General features: G+C 47.4%; 1 protein-coding gene across 2 annotated transcripts in view; it reads left to right on the forward strand.

Moving 5' to 3' along the window:
* The first annotated feature begins 739 nt into the window (after positions 1-739).
* Positions 740-19,733, forward strand: part of ANGPT4 (angiopoietin 4) — a 175,534-nt gene continuing 156,540 nt past the window's right edge. For both annotated transcript variants that reach the window (XR_014008588.1, XM_081196381.1), the window contains exon 1: positions 740-1,297. Coding sequence is in view for 1 of the 2 variants with exons in the window: in XM_081196381.1 (XP_081052507.1) it covers positions 974-1,297 (324 nt within the window). In the remaining variant the exon portion in view is untranslated. The remainder of the gene's footprint in view (positions 1,298-19,733) is intronic.

The raw sequence follows: 19,733 nt of genomic DNA on the forward strand, positions 1-19,733 counted from the left end.
AACTTGGCTTCTCGCAGTCAGGGAACTGCCAGAAGGCCCTCGGTGCTGGACCTCAGTGTCTGGGCAGAATGATGGAGGTGGAGACGCTCCTTCAGGTATACTGGATTCGAACCCAAGAGCAACTCCTGTGGTTTGCAGCAACTGGCATTCAGAAGCACTGCTGCCTCTGAGCACAGCCATCGTAGCTAGTGGCCAGTGATGACCCTTTCTTCCTCCATGCATTTGCCCAGTCCTGTTTTAAAGTTGGTGGCCCTCACTGTCTCCTGTGGCAATGAGTTCCACAGTTAAACTTTGTGCTTCCCAAGGTCCTTGCCTCCAACAGGGGAGGTAGAACAGAGCAACATATCTGTGACAATCTTCAGATACAATGCCACACTTTCTTTGCCGGGTCCATGGCAGTGCAGCTTGTGGTGTGGCCCCTCATTTGCCCTTTGGCCTATCGATTATAAAATGATAAGAGAGTGGACAGGATGCAAATCAAACCACAGAGCGTTGCTAAGATCTGCGCAAAGCCCTGGAGAGAGCCGTCGGCTTGGTTATGTGTATGCAAAAAGCCTCTCGTTTCTGAAACTTGAGCTCCCATAGTGGGATAGGAAGACGAAGGAGAGGGAAAACGCATCAAACTTCTCTTTTAAAAAAAAATAAAAAATGTCCGGCCAGCCAATATTGTTACTGGAGCCAGCATAATGATAAAAGAAAGAGTCTTGGAGGGGGGTGGAGAATGTTAAAATGAGAAGAGGAGGAGGAGGGGCAGGGTGAGAGGAAGTCGGGAGTTTGCAAGATTACAGTGTGTGCTGAGGAACGGGTAGAGTCTTTCGGAGGCTTCACCCCGGCTGGGTCTCCGGAACCAGCCCCCAAGGGAGTTCTGACCAGCAGCTTCTACACCCTGAGAATACCAACTGGGTGCTGGATCTGTGCAAGGGGTGGTGGGTGGCCTGGGACTCGGCAAGACCCACCCCCTCCCTGCTCAGCCATGTGGACGCTTGCAAATCTCCACGTCGGGGCCTTGGGTCTCTTGGTGGTCGCGGCTTCCTGGGCAGTGGGCAGCCAGCGGAGGGCGGCTGAGGGGTCAATCCGCAGGAGGTCTCACCGGGTTCAGAACGGGCGCTGCAGTTACACCTTCGTCTTGCCAGAGGCTGACCCCCAACCCTGCCAGCACCCCGGGGAGACCTTCAACGTCAACACATTGCAGCGGGATTCCCCGGCCGGCCCTTTGCTGTGGAGCGATGACCAGTCCACCCAACGGGTCCAGCAGTTGGAGAGGGTCTTGGAAAACAACACCCAGTGGCTGCTGAAGGTAAGGGGGAAGGGGGGGTCTTCGGCGGGGTGAGGGCGGAGGATGGAAGCCCCAAACGGGGAGAGATGCTGTGGATCAAGGCTGCCCATGCCTAAGCCTAGACATCAGCCTTTGGCTCAATGGCCAAAGACGCTCTGCACGTGCTCAGGAGCTATTGCACACTCATCCTGCAATTATAGGACGGAAGCTTGTTTGGGATCAGCGAGACCTGTTGTTGTTTAGTCGTTTAGTCGTGTCCAACTCTTCGTGACCCCCTGGGCCAGAGCACGCCAGGCACTCCTGTCTTCCACTGCCTCCCGCAGTTTGGTCAAACTCATGCTGGTAGTTTCGAGAACACTGTCCCACCATCTCGTCCTCTGTCGTCCCCTTCTCCTTGTGCCCTCCATCTTTCCCAGCATCAGGGTCTTTTCCAGGGAGTCTTCTCTTCTTATGAGGTGGCCAAAGTCTTGGAGCCTCAGCTTCAGGTTCTGTCCTTCCAGTGAGCACTCAGGGCTGATTTCCTTCAGAATGGATAGGTTTGATCTTCTTGCAGTCCATGGGACTCTCAAGAGTCCCCTCCAGCACCATAATTCAAAAGCATCCATTCTTCGGCGATCAGCCTTCTTTGTGGTCCAGCTCTCACTTCCATACATCACTACTGGGAAAACCATAGCTTGAACTATACAGCGAGGCCTAGTATCGCATAAAAGGTTCTGGGGCAAAAGGCAAGGAGCCCTAAGCCCTCAGTTTCCCGCTTGTGAAATGAATGAAGAGGTTGTTCTAACTTTTGAGGAGACGTGCAATGAGTCACTCGCCTCACTGCCTGGGAAGGCGGCAGGCTCTCCTTCTATGGAGGTTTCGAAGCAGAGGTTGGATGCCCGTCTGTCAGAGATTCATTAGGTGCGACTCCTATATTGCGGGGGTTGGGCTAGATGACCTTTGGGGGTCCCTTGCAACTCTACAATTCTATGGTCCTGAGTAAGAAGTACCTCCAGGCACCCAAGGAAGCGCCTTCCTTACTTCCAGGTCATGGAAATACAGGTGGACTTGTCAACCTCTGGAGAAAGACGCACCCACTTCATTTTAACTCGCTGGAATTTCAGCTCATGGGTGCAGTTTTCTTGCTCAGAAGGAACATCCGCAAAACAACAACAAACCTCTGGTTATGTGAAACGTATTCAATAAACACACGAGATGTAACCAGCTGTACGTTTGAAAAAATAATATATACTATTCATTGTACAGTGATACCTCGGGTTACATATGCTTCAGGTTACATATGCTTCAGGTTACAGACTCCAGAAATAGTGCTTCAGGTTAAGAACTTTGCTTCAGGATGAGAACAGAAATTGTGCTCTGGGGCACAGCGGCAGCAGGAGGCCCCATTAGCTAAAGTGGTGCTTCAGGTTAAGAACAGTTTCAGGTTAAGTACGGACCTCCGGAACAAATTAAGTACTTAACCCAAGGTACCACTGTACTGAATTGTAGATTTCAACAGAAGTAGCTCATAAAATTCAACAAAAAACGTAGAAGATTAGAGAATGAACTGATCCGCTGGGTCTTCTACCTTTTTCGTTGAATTTTATGAGCGACTTCTGTTGAAATCTACAATTCAGTACAATGAATATTATTTTTATAATATAATTATTGTATATTATATAATAATAATTATTATATATTATTTTTTCAAACGTACAGCCAGTTACGTCTTGTGCATTTACAGAAGGAACACCCAGCAGGCACAGACACCCAGGTGCGACAAGTGAGGGCTTGGAGGAGATATTACCCTGGGTCAGCAACAAAATGGCCATCATTTTGATGGGTGAAGGGCCTTAGAAGTATCATAGAAGCAGGGGGTTTTTCCCAGCCAGAACTCACCAGTTCCGGCACCTCTCAGGTGGGCACCATCACCATTCTAAGAGAATGAGGGAGGCATTCTGGCCCCTTTTCCCTAGAAAAATAGCACTGCATAGAAGTATCATAGACTCCCAGAGTAGGAAAAGACCATGGGAGTCCTCTATTCCAACCTCCTGCAACCTTTTCCCCAATATGGGGCTTGAACCCACAGCCCTGAGATTAAGAGTCTCATGCTCTACCGACTGAGCCAACTCAGTCTTGTGCGTTACAAGCACACCTCTGCATGCCATAGAGAAAGGGGAAGGATCATAGCTCAGAGTTAGACCATCTGCCCTACCTAAAAGCAAAGGGACCCCAGACCATTAGGTCCAGTTGTGGCTGGGGTTGCGGCGCTCATCTCACTTTATTGGCCGAGGGAGCCGGCGTACAGCTTCCGGGTCATGTGGCCAGCATGACTAAGCCCTTCTGGCGAACCAGAGCAGCGCATGGAAACACCCTTTACCTTCCCGCCAGAGCGGTACCTATTTATCTACTTGCACTTTGACGTGCTTTCAAACTGCTAGGTTGGCAGGAGCAGGGACTGAGCAACGGGAGCTCACCCCGTCGCGGGGATTCGAACCGCCGACCTTCTGATCAGCAAGTCCTAGGCTCTGTGGTTTAACCCACAGCGCCACCCGCGCCCCATCTGCCCTACCTACAGAAGCTCCAACCTTCAATCCCCAAAGGACTTGGAGAGATCCTTATCCGAAGCCTTGAAGAGCTCTTGCCAGTCCGTGTAGGCAATACTGAACTCGGTGGACCAAGGGTCTGACTCTGTACAAGGCAGCTTCTAACGCATACTGTACCCCCACATGCAATTTCCACAGGATCCAGGCCGGTCAGGACCATGTCCAAACCAATGGATTCAAACTGCAAGAAAGGAGATTCCAACTAAACATGAGGAGAAATTTTCCGGCAGTGAGATCTGTCACTTGGAAAGTGACGGGCTCTCCTTCAGGTTTTTAAGCAGAGGTTGGGTGGCCGTCTGTCATGGATGATTTAGTTGAGATTCCTGTGGGATGTGAAACACAAGAGCAGTCAAGTACAACATGAACATGTTTACACACGGGGAGGAATGTTTGTCCAGCCAGCAGGTAAACTTCCCGTCTCCTTCTGGGCTGGGACAGACTTCCTCTGCATGTGACTAGAGGTGGGCGTGGCCTCACCTGTGCAGGTAACGACAAAAGCATAGGGCAGGGCAGCCATCTCTCGCTCTCTGACTACATGCATTGAAGAAGCAACATCTGCTTAGCCAAAGATGCTCTTTGAGGACAAAGGGACTGTCTTATTATGGGATAGTTTCTAGGTATACAGTGGTGCCTCGCAAGATGAAAAGAATCCGTTCTGTTATTCTCTTCGTCTAGCGTTTTTTTCGTCTTGCGAAGCAAGCCCATTGACGGATTAGCGGATTAGCGCTATTAGCGACTTTTAGCGGCTTATCTGCTGATCGGATCAGCTGATAAGCGGCTTAGAAAAGGGGGGGAGGGGAAAAAACCAGCAGGAACTCGCAAGACATTGTCGTCTTGCGAAGCAAGCCCATAGGAAATTCGTTTTGCGAAGCACCTCCAAAACGGAAAACTCTTTCGTCTAGCGAGTTTTCCGTCTTGCGAGGCATTCGTCTTGTGGGGCACCACTGTATGTTACTTTTCGAAGCTAAGTCTGCTTCTGGGATCCCATTGTGAACAGAATGATATCAGAGTAAACTCTTTTTATACTTTTATAGAAGACTGTGTCGTGTTTTATCTTTTATGAGGGAATAAGGGGGAAATACCAGAACAGTTATTATAGAGGCTTTAGCGAGCCTGAGCTAACGCATCCGCTGTGAGTTTAAAAGGGGGAATGTTACTCTGCTAAATTGCGAACTTGTTAACACAAGTTGGAAAGGCTATTCTCAGACAATATATCCTCTCCTGCATCCCTGAACATTCCCACAATTCCTGATTGCAAGGGGTTGGACCAGATGGCTTGGGGGGGGGGTCCCTTCCAACTCTACAATTCTCAGGTTCTCTTTTTCTCTGAGGTAATCCAGTGTCAGGGACGAGGGGCCTGTTTTTCTCTCTTTGCCACAGCAGTGTCCCCAAATGTAGAAGTGCCTGGTGCGCCCATGAGAATGGAAATTTCATTCCTATAGGGGAGATGTGCACCCAGGGACACTGGTTTTCTTCTGCTGCTTCTCACTCCAGGCGTTAAGAATTAAGCATGCTCCCTATTTGCATGGCCACACCTCCTCATAGGCATAGCCCCGCCTTCGGTTCTCTTTCTTGGTCACACTGAAATATGACAGAGTTTGGGAACTTCAGTGTGTGGGGATTGAGAGAGAGAGAGAGAGAGAGAGAGAGAGAGAGAGAGAGAACGCTGTTGCTGTCATTTTGGAGAGGACAGAAAAGATATAATTTTCTAGAGCCAAATAGTAAAGATCTGGAAATATTTGGAGTCTACGAGGAAGGAGGCTAGAGAACTAGTTTTTAGCTGTACTCTTGGATGGAATGAAGCCACTGAGCATGCACAGAGTGCCTTCCTCTCCCGCTGAGCACTCACTCATAGACTGCCTGAAGGAGACAATGTGTGTGAATACTGGACGTCGCATGATTCTTCTCCCCACCCCTGCAATGACCAGTCCCTCTCCACCACACCACCCCCCGGCCATCACTAATCCTACCTCTGGGAGTTGAGGGTCAGGAGGATGTGGTTTCCCAGTGTCCTCTGGTTCATCTTGCTACCGGAACTTTGCTTCTGGTGCTCATCGAAACTCAGCTCCCACGGGGGGATGTTCGGAGGCTTGGAGGCAACAATTTATATGTGCTGATGTGCAAGGGCGGCGGATGAGGGGGTGGACTCTGCACAGACAATGTCAGGCAATGCCAAAGAACTGAAAACTTAAATACCAGTGATCTAATACAGAATCATAGAATCATAAAGGTAAAGGGACCCCTGACTATTAGGTCTAGCCATGGACGACTCTGGGGTTGTGGTGCTCATCTTGCTTTATTGGCCGAGGGAGCCGGCGTACAGCTTCTAGGTCATGTGGCCAGCAGGACTAAGCCGCTTCTGCCGTTTACCTTCCCACTGGAGCGGTACCTATTTATCTACTTGCACTTGATGTGCTTCCGAACTGCTAGGTTGGCAGGAGCAGGGACTGAGGAACGGGAGCTCACCCCGTCACGGGGATTTGAACCACCGACCTTCTGATCGGCAAGTCCTAGGTTCTGTAGTTTAACCCACAGTGCCACCCACGTCCCTCATTAATTATATGTGCATACCACCCTTCATCCGTAGATTTCAGGGCAATTCACAACATAAAAGAATAATAGAAATGTAGTTGGTAGGAACCCCAAAAGTTATCTACAGTGGCACCTCTGATTGCGAACGAGATCCATTCTGGAGGCCCGTTTGCAACATGAAAAGAGCGCAACCTGCAGCGGCGCGTCTGCTCATGCATGGGTTGAGATTCTGCACATGCGTGTGATGTCATTTTGCGTTTCTGCGCATACGTGAGTGGCGAAACCCCAAAGTAACCCTTTCCGGTACTTCTGGGTCGCCGCAGGACGTATTCTGAAAGAACATAACATGAAGCAAACGTAACGTGAGGTACGACTGTAGTCCAACCCCCTGCAATGTAGGAATCACAGAGTAAATTTGTGTGTGTGTGTGTATGTGTGTCTTAAGGCAGTGGTTCTCAAAGGGTGTGTGATGCACCACACTGTGTGGCAGGAAGATTCAAGGACCATGAAAGAAACAGCTAAACATTTCAGTGCAGTATGGCATAGTATCAATATATTTCTTTTATTTGCAAAAGTGAGCTCATTCCTGTATAAAAACACAGTTTAGGTATTTAGAATTATATTTTGGGAGCGATGCATTTTTTCTTATGTAGCTGCATCGTTTTATACTTTCTGCATGTCCCGGGATCGTATTATAAAGTACTCATGTTCTGTGTCATGAATGCTAGGAGTTGTTTATTTTTGTTTCCCAACACATTTCTTATCAATAATTTTTTTCGGTATGGCACGAGCAAATTTTTATCTTGAAAGTGTTGCCTAGAGAAAAAAGTGTGAGAACCATGGAGTGTGAAGGCAATTTTTGACAAAAAATGTGTTAGATTCCTGTCTGTCAGCCTGGCCCTTTGCAGTCATTGGCCAGAAGAGCATTGGGAGGAGGGGATAAGTTGATTTCTCACCCAGCAATTGGCCTGCACATTATTTTTCTCATGAGATTGGAAGTAAAGAATTGGAGACACAACCTTGACATTAATAGATACATAGATAGATAGATAGATAGATAGATAGATAGATAGATAGATAGATATGAAGTTGTTACGGAAATTACGGGGGGGGGGGCACATCTTTAAAGTTGTTAAATGTTACGAATATTATGCCTGAATGTATCCTTTCAACTTGACAGCTCAGGGAAGTTGTTGTTGTTTAGTCGTTTAGTCGTGCCCAGCTCTCACATCCATACATCAGTACAGGTAAAACCATAGCTTTAACTATACAGACCTTTGTCGGCAAGGTGATGTCTCTGCTTTTTAAGATGCTGTCTAGGTTTGTCATTGCTTTTCTCCCAAGAAGCAGGCATCTTTTAATTTCGTGGCTGCTGTCACCATCTGCAGTGATCGTGGAGCCCAAGAAAGTAAAATCTCTTGCTGCCTCCATTTCATCCCCTTCTATTTGCCAGGAGGTGATGGGACCAGAGGCCATGATCTTCGTTTTTTTGATGTTGAGCTTCAGACCATATTTTGTGCTCTCCTCTTTCACCCTCATTAAAAGTACTGGAAGGAATTTTTTTTATTTTGACTATGGCAGACGAACACGGCTACCTATCTGCAAGTGGAACCTCATTAAAAGGTTCAGGGAAATTACCTTGCTTTAAAAATAATACAGAATCAACTCCTTTGCCAGTTTCCTCCATTCCAACACTATTTTGCATTTGGATAAGGGACTCCAGGAAGTGCCCAGAGGTGACAATTGCTGAGCTGATTGTTGGCCAAGGAAAGCCTAATCCCATCACCGGACTTGCCAAGGGGTCCAGACATGCAAAGGAAGTTCTATTGTACTTTGGGTGGTGGGATCTTTGTTTAGCCTATGCTAATCTTATCCCTGGGTCTTGCCCTGACATGTCTGCTTATGCTAATCTTGTACCAAGGACTTGTCTGGACATGTTTGCCCAGGTTGAACTAGTGTAACTCCTGTCTACCCATCCCCTTTTGTGACATGTCAGTGATGTATCAATGATGCTGAAATATACTCGGAGTTGAGAGTGGATTTCCCAGAATGTCTGCTTTATAGACATTATTTACACAATGGGCCCCACGTGATTGGCTAATTCCGGGATTCACCTGTAGGCCAATCAGGTTGCGAATTCACTTCCACCTGGAGCTGCTTTGGGTGGCTCCTGTGGACCAATCAGACTGCTGCATTCTGGACCCTATTGTTCTAGGACCAATCAGACTGCTGCCTTTTGGATCCTATTCAACTCAGTACATAACAGATGCTGTATGAACTGTATTCTGGGATATGGTGGGAAAGTTTTAAAAGTCCTTGTCACCCCATCCTCGGGGTTCAAAATTCCTCTTTGAACCTGTTGCGCAATAAATTTTGGTCTACAGCTATTTGGTGGCTGGACTCCTTCCTTTATTCTGCAGGGACCCGCGGGCTCTGCCCGACGAGCTGGGTGACTGAGCAGCCTCGCACCTAGATTTCCCCCCGTAACAAAGTAGAGGGAGGTAAGCTGATTGATTCAGAGAAGGAGCTAGGAATATCTATCAGGGGGCCCAGCTCTCCTCTCCCTCCTCCCTACTATTTTCTTGGCAGCCGACTCCCTCCAAAATAGGAGACAGCCATGGCGAGGAGAAAAGTCGTCTTCCCTCTAGAGGACCGGCTGGACCTCTCGTCTGTCATCTAAGCTACAGCTGCTTGCGTCAGACCTGCAAATAACTCCATCCCTGATTGGGTTGGGACCAGAGAGCGTCCCATAGCATCCGGTGGACAACTGGAAGGAACTGAGTTCCCCGGCAAAGGGGGAGGAATCTCTGGGCCTTCTTCTCGTGAGAAATGGAATGGGGGGGTTGCAGGGGGAGTGATGCTTGCGAGCCCCTGCTCTTTGGTCTGCTTTCCACCACGGTCACTTTGAAATGGAGATTCTGAGCAGGATGTGTTGCGCTGCTTAAATGGCCAGGGGTACAGTCCAGGCACAGGGATTTGCATAAAATTTGCTGGTTTGCATGCAAAGATGCAAATATAGGCTGACTTTCAGAGGGAAACCAACTCTGCCTCTTTATGCCAGGGGTTAATCAGAGCCCTGGGGAAATGATTATTGTTTTTTTAAAGTAAATTTTATGTAGTATTTTCCACACAACAGCATGAAAAGTATCAAAAAATGACAATACACAAAACGCAAAAGCCCGCATACGAAAAAACCAAATCCATATCTTACAAGTTAATAACACTGAAAAGAAAAACAAACATTGACTTCCACCAATCCCACAGCACCTCCTTTACCTCTCATTGTATCTTCCTGTTTTCTTGTTTTCCTTATCATCTGGGCACCACAGTTCAAGAAGGACACTGACAAACTGGAACGTGTCCAGAGGAGGGCAACCAAAATGGTCAAAGGCCTGGAAACGATGCCTTATGAGGAACGGCTAAGGGAGCTGGGCATGTTTAGCCTGGAGAAGAGGAGGTTAAGGGGTGATATGATAGCCATGTTCAAATATATAAAAGGATGTCACATAGAGGAGGGAGAAAGGTTGTTTTCTGCTGCTCCAGAGAAGCGGACACGGAGCAATGGATCCAAACTACAAGAAAGAAGATTCCACCTAAACATTAGGAAGAACTTCCTGACAGTAAGAGCTGTTTGACAGTGGGATTTGCTGCCAAGGAGTGTGGTGGAGTCTCCTACTTTGGAGGTCTTTAAGCAGAGGCTTGACAACCATATGTCAGGAGTGCTCTGATGGTGTTTCCTGCTTGGCAGGGGGTTGGACTCGATGGCCCTTGTGGTCTCTTCCAACTCTATGATTCTATGATCTCTATCCGAGCATCCCTGGGGAAATTAAATCAAATGGACGTTGGTGAAATTATGTGTGGCATGGAGAAAATTGATAAAGTTTTCTGCAATTATTTATATTAATTTCCCAAATCATTAGAAATCCAACCAAATTACTTTAATGTAATACAATTTCTTAAAATCAGGTTTCCCACTCCTGTTGCAACATATGTTTGATACAGAAGAGTTTTCCTCCCTCCCTCTCTCCCTCATAACACTAGTATTCATCCATTAAGACAAATGTTGGAAGATTCTGAACATGTAAAAGGAAGCACTTACTTACGCTGCCCAGTGTGCTGGGCCCAGGAGTAACCTGAGTAACGCGGTCCAGGTCCGGTCCCGAATCCAAGGGTTCCACGATGAGTCAGTCCAACAGGGCCAAGGCAGGACACGAGGCAGGAAACCAGGCAAGGACAGGTACAGGATCTCAGGCAGGATCTAGCAAACAGCAATGTTGCTCCCACAACCTGGGGCGAGGTCTGACAGCCTTTTATCTTTGTCAGGGTAGCAGCCGGTCTTGATCCCCTGGTGACTCACCTCCCTGTTTCGCCTGAAGGCGAGCACTCCTCCTGCGAGTACTCAGGTCTCTCCTTCTCTCAGACCTCAGTCTCTGCAGCTCAGGAGACACTAGATTACTAGACCCAGAGGCCGCCTCAGCCTCTCCTGACCCAACTGGTAGTGGAGCAGCTGTAAGTGATGGCCCAGCTGGAGGCAACAAGGTAATCCCCGCATCTGGAGCCAGGGCAAGCTCAGGCCCCGGACTCAGCCCAGCTGGTACCTGTTGCAGGGGAACCTGTGCAGACTGGGATTCTTCAGGATCAGGCCCCAGACTTGGTTCAGGTGATGCCTGAGGCAAAGGATCCAGTGCAGACTGAGACTCCTCTGGCTCCGAGTCTGAGCCCGAGTCCCAGGCCATCACACCCAGAGTTAAACTATGGAACTCCCTCCCACAGGAGGCAGTGAGGGCCACCAACCTAGATGGCTTTAAAAGAGGATTAAACAGATTCCTGGAGGAGGAGGAGGAGGCTATCGATGGCTACTAGCTGGAGGCAGCAATGCTTCTGAATATCAGTTGCTGGAAACCACAGGAGGGCAGAGGGGTCTTGTGTTCAAATCCTCCTTGCTGGTTTCTCATGAGGGCATCTCATTGGCCACTGTGGGAACAGGAGGCTGAGCTAGACGGGCCATGGGACCGATCCACTAGCCGGGCTCTTTTTACAATGTTCTGACATTGCATGTTTTGGCCATAAGACGGCACCTCTGAAACCAGCCAGTTTGGATCTCATCTTTAAAATAATTTAACTCATTTCACTTACACACACACACACACACACACACACACACACACACACACACACAGACACACACCTCTAAAAAAAGCTGCCAAATTAATTAGGCTCACCTTTGTGATTGATTTTTCTTTTTTTAAAAAAACCAGGTTATACATAGGGCTGCCTCTGAAGACGATTCGGACACTTCAGCTGGTGCAGAATTCAGCGGCCAGAACAAGATGGTTTGAGCATATTACACCGATCCTGGTCCCACTGCACTGGCTACCAATTAAGTTTCCGGGCCCAATTCAAAGTGCTGGGTTTGACCTATAAAACCTTAAGCGACTCTGGGTATAGGGCGGTGCATAAATTGAATTAATAATAATAATAATAAATCTCACTGATAAAATAAAGCTATGTGAGCTTAAAAAGTACAGTCCTACCTCAGGTTACAGACATTTCAGGTTGCGTTTTTTTGGGTTACGGACCTGCCGAAACCCAGAAGTACCGGAATGGGTTACTTCCAGGTTTCAGGGGTCATGCATGCTCAGAAGCGCTAAATTGCACTTTGCGCATGCGCAGAAGCACCAAATCGCAACCCGCATGAGCGCAGATGCGCCACTGCAGGTTGTGAACACTGCGGGTTGCGAACATGCATCCTGCACGGATCACGTTCTCTACCCGAGCATCCACTGTACACAAGACTGCACCTACCAATTTGGCTTGGGACTTGATGTCGCTGTTAGTAAGTTGGGCGGCAAGACAGAGAAATTAAATGCATCCATGCCCTGAGCATCAGAATCATTTTAGCTCTGAGCTGGCTCTGAGCAGTCCCTCAATGGAAAATAGTAGCCCTTCTTAGAAACTCTGTAGCCACTTTAAGCTGAGGACTCTTTCCACGTTCCTCTGGAAGAGGATCTTCTTGATATTGGACGTCCGGCTGCTCTCTTCTGTGTACACAGCTGCACCGGAGGCAGCTACTGGGAAAGTCTGGCTGACCCAGCAACGCTTTGCAGGGCGAAATGTACACAGAGCGCAGGGGTAGAATAGCAAGGAACTACTGCCTGAGGTTCCAGCAACAACCACGACTCCTTTCTTCCTCAAGAGCCGAATCCCACTGCTGAGACTCTTCGCTAGAGGACATGCAAAGATTTCAGCGCACTTTGCATGGTCAGATCCGAGTCAGGATTGCGTGCATTTCACAAATCCTTGCATTAGATTCGCGATCACAGAATCGTGTCTGGCACAGAGCCAGGCAGCGTGAGAATCATAGCTGTCAACTTTTCCCTTTTCTTGCAGGGAATCCTATTTGGAATAAGGGAATTTCCCTTAAAAAAGGGAAAACGTTGACAGCTATGGCGAGAATGCCAGATTCACTGAAATGAAATTTGTAATATTTTCACAGCGCTGCAAATTTCAGCAAATGCAAAGGTGAGGGTGGCTGCTGTTATTTGTTATTTTATTTATTCCACAAAGTTCCTCCATGGTTTGAAAGGCTTTTAAAAGAAAACAACTTAAAGAGGTTTACAAAACAGACAAGACAATAAGAAAAATTATGAACGCAAAGTTAAAACTTTGGGAAACTTAAAATAACAGTCGACTGGAAACAGATTAAAGCTCGCATCAACTTTCTAAATAGCTTGGTGGGCTTGTCTAAACACTGGAAGGAATTCAGGGAAGGTGCCTGCCTGGAATCAATAGACAGGGAGTTCCAAAGGACAACACTAAAATATCAAGAAATTTATACATTTGCTGTAATGACTGTTCCTATTTTTATTATAGTAAGATCAGTGAACCGACTCCCTCGGAAGGTGGCAGAATCTCCTTCATTACAGGTTTTTAAATAGAAATTCAATGGCCATTTGTCATAGATGCTTTAGTTGACGCGGGCGGCGCTGTGGTCTCAACCACTGAGCCTCTTGAGCTTGCTGATTGGAAGGTCGGCAGTTCGAATCCCCATGACGGGGTGAGTTCCCATTGCTCTGTCCCAGCTCCTGCCAACCTAGCAGTTCAAAAGCACGTCAAGGTGCAAGTAGATAAATAGGTACCACTCTGGCGGGAAGGTAAACGGCGTTTCCGTGAGCTGCTCTGGTTCGCCAGAAGTGGCTTTGTCATGCTGGCACCATGACCTGGAAGCTGTACGCCAGCTCCCTCGGCCAATAAAGTGAGATGAGCGCCGCAACCCCAGAGTCGTCCACGACTGGACCTAATGGTCAGGGGTCCCTTTACCTTTACCATCTATAAGTCCTGAAAACATGGGCATACCACACCCCCAGTGATTTGACCAGGTAGTAGAGCCATTTTCACCCCTAAAGACTCCAGGATTTGGAGGTTAATCGGTGTGCAGATTTGGTGTTGGTGGGCTGCTTGGGACCTCTAACAGAGAATCCTGCAAACCACACTAAACTTCAACTCCCAGGGTCCTTTGTGGGAAGGCATGGCACTTAAAGAGGCGCATCAGAGCCAGTGTGGTGTAGTGGTTAAGAGTGGTAGACTCGTAATCTGGTGAACCGGGTTCGCTTCCCTGCTCCTCCACATGCAGCTGCTGGGTGACCTTGGGCTAGTCACACTTTTTTGAAGTCTCTCAGCCTCACTCGCCTCTCAGAGGGTTTGTTGTGGGGGAGGAAGGGAAAGGAGATCGTTAGCCGCTTTGAGACTCCTGAAGGGGAGTGATAAAGCGGGATATCAAATCCAAACTCTTCTTCATCAAGCTGAGAACAAATCTGTAGTGTGCCGAAAGTCTCTGGCTATGGCTAGGTTTGCATTGCTGTCCATTTAAAATGAGAAGCGATGCATGCTGAATTCTGAGGCTCTGGGCTTCCTGGTTGTGGCTTTGCAGGGAACCTGAAGGATTTCTCAGAGAAGGGGGGGCATCTGCTCTCCCCCCCCCCGACCGCCTCTCCAAAAGACCCGTGTCCCCATGACCCCCATGCCACAAGGCTCCTCTTCCAAAGCAGGCCTGTTTTTCATAAATCCAGCTGGAAGCACTTAATGGGACCTGTTTTCTTTGGATTCAGGTCCTGAAAAAACAACTCTGTTGAAGGCATTGGGGGGGGGGGCAAGCAGAGGGGAGGATGGGGTTGTGAAAGAATTGGAAAATGTAAGAAAAATATTGGCCAGGCAGAGTTAAAGGGAAAGTTCTGCCTGCCTTCAGGCCATGATGCCTGCCTGTGGAGGCCAGGGAAATTGACAGTGTTGTTGTTAATAATAATAAATAATAATAATAAATTTTATTTATCCCCCGCCCTCCTCGGCCAGAGCCGGGCTCAGGGCGGCTAACATGAATAAAATTTCAGTAAAAACGTAATAAAAAACAAAACAAAACAAAATTTAAAATTCAGGTTGAAATGCAATTTAAAATGTTGTTGTTGTTAGTGCATATACAGAGTGCTCCACCCCAGGATGGAAGAATCTGTCATTTGTGATTTCTCCTGGTTTCTCATTTTTCCAGTCTTAAATTCAGTTCAATTTCTTTTAATCCTCATGTCAATCCAGCAGCATTTTAGTGAGAATTTCTTCAAATAACTAATAGGCACATTTTGACTGATAGGCATGATCCCCCTGAGCGATTCCTCCAAATATAATGTGATCTTCAATCATATATATCCATTGGTATGCACGCTTCCCCCCAATATATGTGTTTTTGTACACATTGGCTGGTTGGAGAACTGCATGGCCAGATTCCAATAGGAATTCCAATTTCGGAGGATAGTTGCACCTCCATTCATGTACAGTCATACCTCGGGTTAAATGTGCTTCAGGCTGAGCGCTTTCAGGTTGTGCTCCGGGTTACATCTGGGTTTCACTGCTCGTGCATGCGCAGACGGTCAAAATGATGTCACGCGCATGCGCAGAAGCAGCTAATCGTGACCCGCACATGCGCAGACGCAGGTTGCGTTTGCTTCTGGATGTGAACGGGGCTCCGGAACGGATCCCATTCGTATCCAGAGGTACCACTGTACTGGTTCGAGGGGGCGAATTAGGCAACTTTATAATTGAAATTCAAACAACACTGAATTTCCTCCCATCCCTAACACACACACACACACACACACAGAGCGAGTGTGTACACCATGAATATTGATGCCATAAGAAGCAAGAGGCTTGAATGAATGTTAGAAAGATGTTGGATAGAAACTAAGTGGTTTCCAGCTGTAATGCTTTAGGAGATATGAAAAAAGGATTATAAATGGGTAAAAGTTTAATGGTAAGGATTTGCTGAACTAACAAACTGAAATGGAATACAAAGAAGGGAAGTATGAGGAGGTCGGAGGAAATAAGGGTATGGAAGTTATGCTATTGAAAATTAATGTGTGTTTTTAACTGCTTATTATTTCGTATGTTTATTTTTTATTTTTTATTATATTCAAAAAATGTTCTCAATAAATATATTTTTTTAAAAAAAAGAAGAAGCAAGAGGCTTGGCTGAGGACACATTCTGGATCATGTCTGCTTGTTGGAGTCTGGCAGCCTTAAACTATCTGTTTGTCCTGCCATTGCCACACTAACTTCTTAATTTGAAGATAAACAGGCAGCAAATTAAGACCCTATAGGACTCCCCCAGCCTTATCCACCAAAGATAGCCAACTTTGCAATGGTGTGGAGAATTCCTTCCTTCAGTGGAAGAGGGGAAGAGAAAGAACGGTGCTGTATTTGGAGGAGAGAATCCTCCATCTCTCCTTTGTCTCCACCCTCCCTGAATTTCTCTCCCTCCTTCCCTTAAACTGCTGCTACGCTGCGCATTTCGAGCAAATCCTTCCCTCTTTGGAAGCTTCCCAGGGACAACGAAAGCACAGATCGGTCCTGCTGTTCCCAAAATAACGAGGCATGTGCCCGCGACCCCGTCCCCGTTCCCTCGCTGGCACTTTTGATGGTTTTGAGTTTGTTATTCTGGCTTTGTCAGAAATCAGGGCGACACGGTCTGGGCTTCGAGTTCCTTTCTGAACTTGATGTTTTGCATTGCGGGAGAGATTCCGTTTAGTTGAAAGGAAAACATGGGGCAGCGGGGAGAAAGCGAAAAATGAGGAGGGGGAGCAGAGGGTCTTGTGCGCTTGGCAATAGGCAACCATGATTAATGAGAGGCTGCAGAGAAAGTGTATTAGCAAGCTGTCCTTACACTCCCCCCCAAACTCACTGGAGTGGTTTTTAAGAGATAGCTACAGTTCCTGCGGAGCTACTGAAACGTACTCAGAGCCCTGTAGTGATTTCATGCTCTTTATTGCAGCTTGTAAAACAGTATTTGAATTGCCCCCCAAATCTCAGGCTTTTATATGCAGTCATACCTCTTGTTAGGTTTCCTTCAGGTTGAGCGTTTTCAGGTTGCGTCCTGCGGCGACCCAGAAGTAGCAGAAAGGGTTACTTCTGGGTTTTGCTGCTCGTGCATGCGCAGATGCGCAAAATGACGTCACGCGCATGCGCAGAAGCAGCAAATCGCGACCTGTGCATGCGCAAGCGCAGGTTGCGTTCTGCTCATGTTGCGAATGGGCCTCTGGAATGGATCCCGTTCGCAACCAGAGGTACCACTGTACATTATTTACACAATGAGTCCCATCTGATTGGCTGATTCTGCTTCCCTCCTGGAGCCTGACTGGTCTTTTCCTGCAGGCCAATCAGTTGTTGCATTCTAGGATCCTACTTGCCTATTGTTCTAGGAGCCAAGCTTAGTACAGTGGTACTTTGGGTTAAGAACTTAATTCATTCTGGAGGTCCGCTCTTAACCTGAAACTGTTCTTAACCTGAAGCACCACTTTAGCTAATGGGGCCTCCCGCTGCTGCTGCGCCGCCGGAGCACAATTTCTGTTCTCATCCTGAAGCAAAGTTCTTAACCCAAGGTACCACTATTTCTGGGTTAGCGGAGTCTGTAACCTGAAGCGTCTGTAACCCAAAACCCAGGTACCAAGGTACATAACAGCTACTATCAGTATCAATGGAAGGAGGAACAGGCTGGGAGATGGGAAGCAATTTGGCTCAAATCCAGGGCAAATAACTATATCGTACCACTCAGAACTGCTTTTCTGCATGTTCCTAATGCTCGGGGTCAGGAACCTTTGAGACTTTATAGTTTGGAGAAAAGGCACGTAAAGGGCGAGATGATAGAAGCTGATAAAATTATGTGCAGCATGGAGAAAGGGGAGAGAAAAAAAGCTCTTTCTCAATAGTAGAGCTCGTGGATGTGCAATTAAGCTGAATGTGGGGAGATTGAAGACAGATAAAATAAAGCAGCACATAATCATACTGTGGAACTCCCTGCCACTAGAGGCAGGAGCTCTGTCTCTGAAAAGGTAGGGATAGTTATGGGGTTGCGGTTCAGGGTCATTCTGACTATATGCAATTTTTGCCTTTGCGTACAATTCCCCCCAGAATGTAACTCCCATGTAAAACACGCGCGTGGTTCATAATTCCCCCCATTTTTTAAATCTTCTGCTACAACAACAGAAAACAATCTGTTGCCTTCCCCCTTTTTAGCCCCCTGGGTCTTTTTATAATATACACTTGTTGTTGTTGTTGTTTAGTCGTTTAGTCGTGTCCGCCTCTTCGTGACCCCCTGGACCAGAGCACGCCAGGCCCTCCTGTCTTCCACTGCCTCCTGCAGTTTGGTCAAACTCATGCTGGTAGCTTTGAGAACACTGTCCAACCATCTCTTCCTCTGTCATCCCCTTCTCCTTGTGCCCTCCATCTTTCCCAACATCAGGGTCTTTTCCAGGGAGTCTTTTCTCATGAGGTGGCCAAAGTCTTGGAACCTCAGCTTCAGGATCTGTCCTTCCAGTGAGCACTCAAGGCTGATTTCCTTCAGAATGGATAGGTTGGATCTTCTTGCAGTCCATGGGACTCTCAAGAGTCTCCTCCAGCACCAGAATTCAAAAGCATCAATTCTTCAGCGATCAGCCTTCTTTATGGTCCAGCTCTCACTTCCATACATCACTGCTATGAAGGCCATAGCTTTAACTCCTTCATGGATCACTGCCTTGCCGTGGGGCTTGAATAACTCAGAGAAACTATGAGCTATGCCATGCAAGGCCACCCAAGATGGACAGGTCATAGTGGAGAGTTTTGACCAAACCTGATCCACCTGGAGCAGGAACCGGCAAGCCACTCCAGTATCCCTGCCAAGGAAACTCCATGGGCAAAGACAACAGGCATATAATACACACACACACACAGAGAGAGAGAGAGAGAGAGAGAGAGAGAGAGAGAGAGATATCAGATTTTCATTTATGGATGCTTCCTCTTTCCCCATTTCCTGTGTTAATCCTGGGGATCTTTGAAAAAGCCTTGGATTTCTCAATGAAACTTCCTCCTGCCTCCAGGGAAAACATCATATCCCACTGGGTTCAACAGGAACAAAGTTTCCGTGTGAGCTGGAGCAGGCCTTGCCGTGCATGGCCAGAAATTTTGGCCGGTGGTCGTTTGCTCTCAGAAGACCTCCTTGGTCTTGAGATTTCAGATTCTGAAGACCCTGAAAAGACTTAGAAACGTCGCCATTCGGTTTAGATTGGCTGAATTGGAAGACTCGGGACAGACGAAATACGTCTTCACAGAGAGCAATCTTCAACTATGGAACCCCTTGCCACAAGAGGCAGGGATGGCCACCAATGTGGATGAGACAAATTCATGGCGAAGATGACTAACCATCGATGGCTACTAGCTGCAATGGCTCTGCTCTGCCGCCACAGTCAGAGGCAGCAATGAATGCCAGCTGCTGGAAACCACACAGGATGGGAGGGGGCTGCTCTTCTGTTCGAATTCTGCTTGCATGTTTCCCACAGGCCTCTGTGAGAGCAGGCTCATCTTATGTTTTTATGAACGGATGACACGATGGGCATCACAGTCTCCTTACATCCCTAGGTACAGGGATGTGAGGACAGCATCACAGCAACACCCAACTATCAAATTAATACAATTTCTGCAGGCTTCTACAGCTTAAGCCCCTTTATGGGCTGTTTCTTTGCATTCATCAGGACAGTCTGTTGAGTTGCACTGGAATGAAACTTGACTTGAGCAGACTAATCCAGTTAGCAAGTTTGTCAAGAAAAGGGAACTCACAGTTCCTTCTGGGGTATGTATTAAAAGGACAAAAAACAAACAGAACACTCACTTCTGACCCTCTATTTCTGTCTTTCCTCATGCTGGCCTCACTTATTTGGGTCACTTTCCTGCAAAGCAATCCAAGCTGTCATTACACATTTTATCCCTCTTATTATCTACAGTTGGCTTAATTGCACACCATGTTCCCCGTTCTAAAACACGGC

The sequence above is a fragment of the Podarcis bocagei genome (genome assembly GCF_964188305.1).
Source record: "Podarcis bocagei genome assembly, chromosome: 5".
Lineage (NCBI taxonomy): Eukaryota > Metazoa > Chordata > Lepidosauria > Squamata > Lacertidae > Podarcis > Podarcis bocagei.